The following is an 11,622-nucleotide window of genomic DNA, read 5'->3' on the forward strand; positions in this document are numbered from 1 at the left end:
ATTACTTACTATAACAAATGTTATTCCTAAATTCAGGTACTCATAACTGGTAAAAGAATCGTTTTTATTTGAACATTGAATATTAACTATATAAAAAGCTTCTCGAAAATTCACAAATATCTCTCCAATTTACTGTGAATCATATTTCGAAAAGACTTGTGTCTTTCAAAATATCAGAAAAACCAGCACACGCTTTAAATCCTTATCATACTCAGAAGATCATTTGTATTATCTTTATTCACACATCTTCGTTGTTTTAACTACTGTAAAGCGTGAAATATTTGTAATATGAGAAAAGATTGTTTCTCATAATTAATATCTTAAAGTGATTGCATTGTAATATTAGGAGTTTCAATAGGCAAAAGTAAGACATATTGAAGTGGGTTTGTTTAAATGTGTATCATTCAAGGTTTTCTAACGATATCTTTTGAAAACAGGAAAAGGAGAAACATAGAAAGATTTTGTCATTCGAACTTCCAAAAACAAATCTTGTGTCTTACTGCATTCTGTTACTTTTAGTTTAATTAAAGTGTTTTGAACTGATCATGCACTTCTCAAAGTAGTCTGCTACTCTTTCAAATAACGAGATCAGTTTCTGACTTTTTAAAACTTTTCAGAAGCACACTTTTCATAAAAATAAAAATTTGAAGTCTGAAGTGTTTATTCAACCTCCGTCTAAACGCTTCACCGTATCTAACAAAACCGAACCGAAATAACCGAACTGTTTTGTTAGAAAACCGAAAGAAAACGGGTTGAATATCGGATCATGCATTTTCAAAACGAAAACTCAAGAAACAGAAATAAAAAACGGATAACCAAACCGACTGATTTACACCCCTAGTTATATATATTCAAAAAATTTTGTTCCAAGAAAATAAAAAATTGACTAGATACTAAAACTCTATCTTGAACATGTTACAAGAAATTATTTAGAAATTTTCCTTTTTCTAAGTATTGTGTAAGGACCCAATGCTAATATTTGGCAATACTTTTAGTTGTTTAATATACATTTTATCACACAATTTAGTTATTTAATATGATTATTTTAATATCGCACTTTATGTAATCTGTTTTAGTTCTTTTCAAATAATAATAATTAGGATCGAATCCTTACAATAGCAAGTAACATCAAGATTTTTAAGTTTTAAGTGGACGATGTAAATTAAACTTTAAAAAATTACGAAATATAAACTATATTATATCTATATATATATATATATGTATGTATACTTTTATTATATAGACAGCATAAAAAAGTTATACAACCACTCGAAAAAAATAGTATAAAAATTAATAAAAGTTAAAGAAGTCGTACAGATACTGAGGCGCCTCCAGCAATCTCCCGGTCCCACCAACATTCCTATATTTCAAAATACTTATTCTATGTTCTTTAAAAAAATACTTATTCTTGGATTATATTTATATTAATTATCTAATTCACATATCAAATTAAGTTCAAAAAATTGATTTATTTCACAATTAGTCATTCATAACTAAGAAAGAAACATAAAACCATATATATATATATATATATATATAAAGATAAAATAAAATTTAAGATAAAATAAAATTTAAGATACATATAAAGCCTAACAAAGAATGAAGACAAGGGGTCAGGTAAATATATTTTGGAAAATAAAATGTATATTTTCTTTAAAAAAATCATGCACCAAATTTCATTTTATTTTTATTTTCTATTTTTAAAAACATCATCTTCCAAAAGAAAAGGGAATTAATTATTGAGCAGGGTGTAGCAAGCTAAGGAAAATTAGCTGCTAAAATCCAGAATCCATGGCACGTGTGTTGTTGTCCACATGTGCGCGCATATTACTCATTTGTTAGGATCGAATTTATTTAAAATACATTAAAATAGCGGTTCAGTCCATTTATTGAAGAGTAGGTCTCATATGAGACCGTCTCACGGATCACAATCTGTGAGACGGGTCAACCTTACCCATATTCACAATAAAAAATAATACTCTTAGCATAAAAAGTAATACTTTTCATGGATTATCCAAATAAAGATCTGTCTCACATAATACGACCCGTAAGACCGTCTCACACAAGTTTTTGCCTTTATTTTATCTTATATTTGACTCAAATTATACAAATGATTAAAGTGATTATGTTATTAATATCTATTGATTTATCATTAATATATTATGCATAATTTTATTTTTTTTTATCTTATCTCACGACCAAAACGGTGATAATCGTTTTCTGAAATCCTGTAAAAGATAATCTTTGAATATGTTTGTTGAAATTTATATCTCACACATCAATTTACACCTTCCGCTATAAAATATAAAAATCCATGATTGGGTATTAATAAAATTCATTTTTTTGTGTCTTGTAAGACGGTCTCACGATTCTTTATTCGTGAGACGGGTTAACTTGTTCATATTTACAATAAAAACTAATATTTTTGACAAAAAAGTAATACTTTTCATGTATTACCTGAATAGAATATTCGTATCACAAATTAATCCGTGTGACCGTTTCACTTGAGTTTTTGTATTTTTTTAAATTATAAGTTCTCATTTAATTTCAATTCTAAAAAAAATTCTATATGTTGCCTAACAACATGTTGGGTGCAAATGTGCAATAATTGTCCCTGTTTGGTAGAACGATCGAACCGTGGTGCTTGAGCTGTTGTGCGGTTTAAAAGATTTGAGTTGCACCATTACTACCAGCTATAGTTTTTGGTAAAACGGCAAACGCTCGGTCCTACAAAACACAAAATATAACTTCTTTAAAAAAAAAAAAAAAAAAAAAAAAAAAAAGACACCCAAACACACAGAAAAAGAGGAAGCAATGGATAAATGGGCTCCCCAGTTGGGCCCTGACCTTTTTCGAGTTTTAACCGGGCTGGTTATTCTTATACTACCGAGGTCGGATGTATGAGCAGACTGAGAGGAGAAATACTGGGAAAATAAATTTGAGAATTTATATTTTGTATTTTTTAAGGAAAAAAATTTAATTTTTCTCGATCTGTAAATTACTTCATTTACTCAATTAATTTTCATTTTCTGGACCAATTTTCTAACTTATCCTTTACTTGATTGTGTACTATTCAATTTACTCGTTTATTTGAATGTTATGATGATTTGTCCATATTTTGAAAAGTATTTTTTGCTAGGTTTAAAAAATAAAATATATTATCAGTTTAGGCTCTTTTATCAGTTAAGTTTAGAAATGTGACAAAATTTTTATATATGATGTGTTATTACAACATTTTAAAATCAATTTTAAAATGTAATTTTGATTAATTAATTAATATAATAAAAATATCTAACTTAATATAAAATAAATCCGTTAATTAATTGTTTTATGCATGTGGATATATAGCTAGTAAATATCTATACTATATTGTTACACAAAAAGTATTATGAGATCGTCACACGAATTAATTTTTATCGGACGGATCTCCAAACTGACACAACTCATGAAAAAATATTATTTTTCATAATAATTATTGATTGGATCGACCCGTCTCACATATATAAATCCGTGAAACTGTCCTACTCAAGGTTAAGTGTTAGAAGAACTAATTCTGATTTCCCGAACTATCAAACTTTCAACACAAAAACTCTTATTAAACTGTCTATGAGTTAATTTTGTGTGACGGATTGATTCGATCCATGAAAAAATATTATTTTATATGTCAAAAATATTACTTTTATTTTAGTATAAATCGAGTTGACCCTTCACACAGATAAGATAACGAAACCGTCAAATAGGAAACTTACTTTATTTTTAAATACGAAAAAATATTTGTGTTATAATTATTATTCAACCTACTGATAATTCACAAAATATATATTAAAATAACCATCAAATTAATAAAAATATCAGATAATTACTGATATTTATAAGTTTTTTGATGTTTCAGGGGTTTTCAAATTTCCACTTTATTTACAGAAAATTAAATATATCCAATTCAAAAATACTATGGAAGAGTGTGATATTGGCTTTCCAAATTTGTCACATTTTCTTCACTCAACGGCCTTAGGGTTTTAGTAGATGCCACCACAATACATATTTTCAAAATTGCAAGGCTTAAAATTTAAGCCAACGAAGTCCCTTCAAATCTTCCGAGGTAATTGTTCTTACCTCTTTCTTCCTGGGGTGCTTCAATATATTGTATTTTTCTTGCAATTGTGTATTTGTTTGTGGTAAAAAATGGGCGAAAATGATTGTTACCGTCGTATATTTTGACGTTGAAACAAATTTTCTATTTGTTGGTTTTTAATTACTTCGATTTTGTTGCGATGCTAATTTGACATCTTAATTTGAGTGTTCTCGTGTTTGTTAATTGAGAGGAATGGCGGGTCGGGCTACTTTTTGGATGCCAGTGAAAAAAGTGTTTATTAATCCATTTGATTATATATATATACACATATTTTTATGCTGTGATGGGGTTGTTTATGGATATGAATTTTCCCACTTCTTTACATATGAAATTTATTTCTCTTTTAAATTCACGAGGATATAGTTTTCCCCAATTCTGTTTTTTTTTTTTAAATTAAATCATTTCAAGTTCATCGTCGTATTCAATTCATTTTCTTGGATACCGTAGAGTTCGTCTGAATCTTAAGTTCTTCCACTGTTATTTTAAACTTGTGTATCTGTCATTTTAATGGATTTCAACCTTCCAAATTGAAATTTTTATATCAATTTCATTCATGAAAGTGCAAATCTGACAGTCCAAGCTTTTGGGTGATTTTTTGGGAAAGATTTTATCATGACTTTTGTGATGGACTGAGGTTTCAATATTGATCCTTACCAAATATTTTGCAGTGGATGTCGTTTTATCAAGTATGAAGATAATGTTCTGTTTTTCTAGGTTCATCAATTTCCCTGTAGTTTGTTATTTTATTTTGGCACTTCTAGTTCTAGACAAAATTCAAAGATGCTTGTTATGCGAGAAAATTTCTTTTAATGTAAACATGTCCTTTTTCGAAGTATTATCTTGATGATGATGCTTTTAGTTAGGTATTTTTGTTACACTTTTATCAGCCATCATCAAGGTGTTCCGCGAAAATTATAAGATGCCATGCATGATCATTCATCTATAGTTATAGTTTGGAAATCAAAATAAGAGAGATAATCTGTCCATTGGTCATTTTATCCTTGTTTTGATGGGAAGTTATACTCACTGATAGTTTGATTCGAATCGCAGCTTTGGATTTTTCTGGGATTTTATCCAAACTGCGATGTGATTCTGACTTACTAAAATTACAGAGAATTAATTGGTAAAAATGTAAACCATGTTGTTCATGCTTCTATGTTTCTTGTAGCGGTCACACGTGGTTCAGCCACACTGTTGCCATCAAGTGCCTATTAGCTTTGTTACAAATAAATGTAGACATCCGAGGATTTCGGGCTTCATTAATGAGTATACTCATTAAAGATGTGATTAGCAGTTGATTAAAAAGTATCTGAAACCACTTTGTTTCTGCTCCTCTGCGAAATAGTCCATTTACATTTTGCACTAACGTTGCTTGATCGACTGAGGGAGAAGTTCTAGAGCTTTCACATCATTGTTCTTGCCTAGTTCGGGACTTAGATGTGGTTAGCTCATGCCATTGTACTGTATTTCTTTGCTGTCATCTAGGATTCCATGAATTTTGCGTTGGTTTTATGCAGATACAACTCTTTTCCATTTTGCTGAAGAAACTATATGAACCATGGGGGATGCTGAAAACAATTTCCAACCTACTAAAAAGAGGACTGCAGGGGTACAACTGTCTCGAGAGAATCCTGGTCTTGATGATTATGAGGGAACTTGTGAAAATGAAGAAGGAACATTTAAACGAGCAAGCGATGAGGTATTGGCTACTAGAAGAATAGTGAAAGTGCGTCGCCATCAAACAGCTTTAACTCCATCAGCTCCAGACCCAACTCCGGTTCTTGCTTCTAACCCATTCGCTACAATCCAATTGGTTCCTCCAGCTTCCTTTGCTCCACCAGTGGAGGTAGAGGAGTGTAATGTTCCGAGTGAGAAAGCCGAGGAAATTGTGAAGACTGACAGTAACAATGCAAATGAGCCGAAGGTTGACTCTAATCTACACGAGTGTAATATCACGAGTGAGAAAGCCGAGGAAAATGTCAAGACTGATAGTAACAATACAAGTGAGTCTGATGGGCTAAAGGTTGAATCTAATCTAGAGGAGGAGAAAATCGGTGTCAATGTTGCTAACAACTTCCAGCAATCGGAGGTGGCAAAAAGTGAAAATTCTGGGGAAGGAGCCAAAAACACTGCTGAAAATCATAATACTGAGAATGAAGTTAACAAGGATGCAGAAGGTGAGATAAATAACGAGGGAAAAGCAAACGTGGAGGGTATTGTTGAAAAGAATTCTGACGCTGCTTCTTTTAGCTCATTTCAAAAACTTTCAAATGGCCAAAACGCTTTTTCCGGATTCGCCGGAAGAGGGTTTGCTAGTTCCGCATTCTCATTTGGATCAACTCCTACAGATGGTTCTCTATTTGGTTCAACCACTTGTTCCCTTTTTGGACTGAAGAATGATCACTCTTCATTTGGTTTTGTTGTTTCTGACAATGGAAACTCCTCCTTGTTTGGAACTTTTGGTTGTAATACCCTGGACAAGAGTGAGAGTAGCAAATTTTCTTCCATGCCGGAGGTTCCCGTCGAGACAGGAGAAGAGAATGAGAAAACTGTTTTCGTGGCTTATTCTGTGCTGTTTGAGTATGTTGGTGGAGCGTGGAAGGAGCGGGGAAAGGGAGATCTAAAGGTCAATGTTCCAACAACAGGGACTGGTAAATCCCGGCTCGTTATGCGGTCTCGGGGAAATTACAGATTAATTTTGAATGCTAATCTTTTCCCGGACTTGAAGCTAACAAATATGGACAAAAAAGGCATCACTTTTACCTGTGTGAATAGTGCTGGTGAAGCGAAAGACGGTCTTTCTACAATTGCCTTGAAGTTCAAGGATGCTTCTTCAGTCGAAGATTTTCATACAGCTGTCACATTTCATAAAGATAGCACAAGTGTTTTCCCGAAAACCCCGGAAAATTCTCCCTAGACGCTGGATAACTAGTTGGATGCTTATTCTGGGCGGTGCCTTAGCCTGAATTCTCTTCTTGCTGTAGAGGGAAGCTTTTAAAAGAGAGTTTGGGGTTTTGAGTCATATCACTTGTCAAACTCCCCCTCCTTACCCCCGCCACCATCTCCATTTTGTTGTCTCTTATAAACCTTAACCATGTGAAATTCTCTTATTTTCTATGGGCAAAATATATCTTGTTTTGGAGACATGAATCTTTATTAGTGCAAAATCTTTAGTTTGTGATATGGCACAAAAGAGGGTTTTTTTTAAAAATATTATAAAATAAAAAAATCATTACAAAAATATTACAAATTGAGAGTGTTTACAAATCTATAACAATCCGTGTAATACTGTCGCGGATTCAAACATTTTTAAAAAAAAAAAATTAAAAAAAAAAAAGAAACACGGATTCTCAGAATCCGTGTACACTCCCGTGACTTTTGTACACCCGTGATTATTAACCCGTGACCAAAATTTTTAGTATTTATATGCGGGTTGCCTTCCTCTTTTTTGCACCGAAGTCGAGCAAGTCGAAGGAGCAAGTTTCTTCTTTCTTTGGAGTACCGCACTTGTGTTCAGATTTTTGTACTTATTAACGTAAGTTTTCGGTATTTTTCAGAATAATTAGAGATAATGATGTTTTTTGTTGTTAATAATATTTATTATTATGCTATCGTTATATCATTTTTAAATAATAACAATAAGTATAATATTAATTTTATTATTGCAATTATAATACTGTGATTCTGAAATTTCGGAATAATAATTACACTTAATTTAGTTACGATATATTTATGTGATATAATCTTATATATACAATAATTAAAATAATTATATTTAATTTACGTGATATAAAAATAATTAATAATTGTACTTAAATTAATGACAATAATTATATTTATGTGACATAATTTTATATCTACAATAATCACACTAATTTACAATAATTAAATTTAATTTACGTTAAATTTTATTATAATAATTATATTACGTGATATAATATTAGAATAATCACAATAATTATATTTAAAATAATTATAGTTACGTGAATTTTATTAATTATTGGACTAATTTTTTACGTGAATTCTTAATCATATGTAAATGTTAATAGTTTATTTGTTATTGTTATTTAATTGTTAATTATTATTAATAATTATTTACGTGAATTAGAATAATAATTATTTACGTGAATTAGAATAATTTTACGTGAATTGTTAATTATTATTATTAATAATTATTTGCGTAGGTTAAAATTTTTAATTTTGGTATATTGTATTTACGTAGGTTAAATTTTTTTTTGAAATTTTGTTATATCTAGTAGCAAAAATTATAAGTAGTGGCATTAACTAGCTAAAAATTTACTAAAATTAATAGTAAATTTATAAAAAATGACACTTAATTGTTAATTATTATTAATAATTAACAATTAAGTGAATTAGAATAATAATTATTATTAATACTTATTTACGTGAGTTTTTTTACGTGAATTAGAATAATTTTACGTGAATTGTTAATTATTATTATTAATAATTACTTACATAGGTTAAAATTTTTAATTTTGTATATTGTATTTACGTAGGTTAAATTATTTTTGAAATTTTGTTATATCTAGTGGCAAAAATTATAATTAGTGGCAATAACTAGCTAAAAATTTACTAAAATTAATAATAAATTTATAAAAAATGACACGTATATATTATTTAATAACATGTAGTAAATCTCTTGGATTAGGCCTTATTTTTATTAATAATGCATTTATTATAAGTATATTATTACGAATGTATTTATTATAATTAAATGTTATGTATTATGAAGTATTATTGTTTTTTAGAAGGAATTATTCAATATACAGTAATTATTCTTATTATCAATTTGTCATCAAAAAATACGTTTTATTTTCTCAAGCCTGAAATTTCAACTATTTTTTGTTTAATTTTAAAAATGTAGTTAAATTTTGTTGATTAAAAATATAATATTTGTTAACTAATGCATTTTGTTTTTTTTGCAAGATGGCTGAAAATACGGATAATGTGTTGTATTTGCGGGACAGACATATACAACTAATATCAACGCTGAAAACATGGATGCAATAATTACGCCACGCCGATCTGACAAATGTCTTTGGAGATTGCTTAATTCTGGGATTCACCTCCGTGTCCGCCTATGTCTTGCACGCATGGGCTTCTATAGTATCATTCAGTGTGGTCCTATTAAATATTATGATAATCATTTGCTTACAGCCATTGTTGAGAGATGGCGTCGTGAGACACACACATTTCACCTTACCGTGGGCGAGGCAACAATCACCCTGCAGGACGTTGCCTTTATTTGGGGGTTGAATATTGATGGCATTCCCATCACTGGTATAGATACCGCGTACAATAAACATACTTTACAACAGCGATGCGCTACTTGGTTGGGTTTTACGCCTACGTCTTCTCAGATTAAAGGTGCACACTTTATTTGACCGCTTTGCTAGACCATTGCCTTAATAATATGATTACTGATCAAAGCACTGAAGAGGACGTGGCACAATATTCCCGTTGTGTTGCGTTAATGATCATTGGTGGATGTATGTTTTCGGACTCGGAAGGTGCTGCTGTGAAACTTATGTATTTGCAGTTCCTTGAGGACATAGAATTAGTGAATACGTATAGCTGGGGTTCTGCTGTGTTGGCATATCTTTATAGAGAGTTGTGCGACACATCAATGAGATTAAAGGCCGATTTGTGTGGCCCAGTGCAGATATTGCAGGTATTTGTACACTTCTACGGTCATTATACTTGTTGTACTTGTTTTTTCTTATGATTTGACTATTTCTGTTATATGTTATTGCAGATTTGGGTGTGGTCTAGAATTACTCTTCTTTGTCCTGATAGAGCGCAAGAGGTATCTATTTCACAAGAGCAGGCTGCGGATGTGCTTCAGGATCTACCATTCCCACCATACGGCGCACGGTATTAATAAGAAATAATTAACATTTATTATTATTATTTTGTTATGTAGTTTTAATGAAACTATTGTGTAATTTTATAAATTGTAGGTGGAGACGCGCATTCTCTTGGACACACACGGCCCATCATTCGGTCCGTATAATGAGAGATATGCTTGACAGGATGGTAGAAGGGCAGGTAGATATATAAATTAGTTGTTTAGAGTTTCATATTGTTTTACAAATTCAGTCTGAATTATATATTATCGACTTGATAATCTTTTTTTCATTTTATTTGCTTCAGTTTCTATGGACAGTTTATGCTATGGAGTCCCCGGAGGTTGGTGGAATTCTTGACGGACATAGAATTCATCTATGTCGGTCGGCATGCCCATTGATCAATTTTCATATAGTTGAGATGCATAGACCAGAGCGGTGTCTCCGACAGTTTGGAATGCGTCAGGGTATTCCGCCACCTGCTACTAACTTCGACAATTTTCATAAACTGACGCGACAAGGCCGGAACAACTTCGATTGGGCGACATATCACAAAGATTTTGTAGAAATGTGGGTTAACAGATATAATTTTGTGATTGGTGGGGATTATGTAATACCTGGTACACCCGCCATCACAGTGGACTATGTTGGTTGTTATCATCGCATTTCACAGATAGTGCTCTCGCCGCCAGTGGTACCTTCAAACATCATGGGCTACCATCCTGTTGATGCAAACTACCGAGATTTTATCGTAAGACATGTTCAATCTATCTACATATGTACGTAAATATAATTTATTGTATTAAATGTATGTTACATAACAAATGCATTTATGTCACAGACACGCCCAGCTCATGTGCAATATCGACCGATGTGGACAGGAAATGAGTTTGAACCCGGACCATCATCTTCAAATATGGCATACACTACTCCGCCAGTGGTTTCAAGCTTTCCATCGTATGACGCTGGTTACTACACTCCATTTGCTGGTAGTGTTACACAATTTTTACAAAGTGACTTTCGACCGAGTATGAATGAGAGTCGGCCTAGATTTAACACGTCGCCCATACCGTGTGAACAATATTCTGATACAGAAGGGTATGAGGTTGGTGGGAACATTGCCGATACAAGTACATCTGCAGCACAAACAATTACGCATGGAGATGAAGAACAGATGTTAGGTCGTGGACGTAGAGTAATCAAAAGACCACCGTGTGGCACTGGGGGGCACCGTTACCATCGACGTTAAATATTTATTTCGACACTCGTATACAATTTCTGTATTATTGACTTTTTAAAATTTTGGAATGTATTGATTGTTATTTATTACTCATTTATGAATAAATTTACGTATAAAGTTACAGTAATGAAAAAACGTAAGTATATTCGGTAAATCAAGTCCAAATAGTCAACAATAGGATATACCGACGTTAAAATGTTAAATAATATATTTCATATTATATAAGATTATTAATATAATATAATATTAAAAAAATATATAAAAAAAAGAAAATTAAACGTGAGGCGGTGGATTTGAGAAGTGAATCTCACTTTATCTCATGACAGTGATCGAGAAAGGTGAGAGAAGAAATAACAAGATTTTGATTAGTGTATGATTTTAAC

General features: G+C 31.5%; 2 protein-coding genes across 5 annotated transcripts; both read left to right on the top strand.

The window, feature by feature from the left end:
* The first annotated feature begins 3,967 nt into the window (after nt 1–3,967).
* Nucleotides 3,968–7,276, top strand: LOC140805239 (nuclear pore complex protein NUP50A). Of its 3 annotated transcripts, none has more exons than XM_073161480.1 (2): nt 3,968–4,099; nt 5,650–7,276. In XM_073161480.1, the coding sequence occupies exon 2, from the start codon at nt 5,691–5,693 to the stop codon at nt 7,047–7,049; it is 1,359 nt and encodes a 452-aa protein (XP_073017581.1). In that variant the 5' UTR covers nt 3,968–4,099; nt 5,650–5,690; the 3' UTR covers nt 7,050–7,276. The 3 variants fall into 3 exon arrangements, with proteins under 3 accessions (XP_073017581.1, XP_073017582.1, XP_073017583.1); XM_073161481.1 differs by lacking the exon at nt 3,968–4,099 and adding an exon at nt 4,203–4,818; XM_073161482.1 differs by lacking the exon at nt 3,968–4,099 and adding an exon at nt 4,893–5,574.
* A 1,839-nt stretch (nt 7,277–9,115) lies between these two features.
* Nucleotides 9,116–11,344, top strand: LOC140805906 (serine/threonine-protein phosphatase 7 long form homolog). 2 transcript variants are annotated; one of them, XM_073162266.1, is made up of 5 exons: nt 9,116–9,824; nt 9,909–10,027; nt 10,114–10,156; nt 10,307–10,750; nt 10,841–11,344. In XM_073162266.1, the coding sequence occupies exons 1-5, from the start codon at nt 9,567–9,569 to the stop codon at nt 11,246–11,248; spliced, it is 1,272 nt and encodes a 423-aa protein (XP_073018367.1). In that variant the 5' UTR covers nt 9,116–9,566; the 3' UTR covers nt 11,249–11,344. The 2 variants fall into 2 exon arrangements, with proteins under 2 accessions (XP_073018367.1, XP_073018366.1); XM_073162265.1 differs by having other exon boundaries at nt 9,117–9,824; nt 10,114–10,201.
* The last annotated feature ends 278 nt before the right edge of the window (nt 11,345–11,622 follow it).

Source organism: Primulina eburnea, chromosome 11 (assembly GCF_022965805.1).
Source record: "Primulina eburnea isolate SZY01 chromosome 11, ASM2296580v1, whole genome shotgun sequence".
NCBI lineage: Eukaryota > Viridiplantae > Streptophyta > Magnoliopsida > Lamiales > Gesneriaceae > Primulina > Primulina eburnea.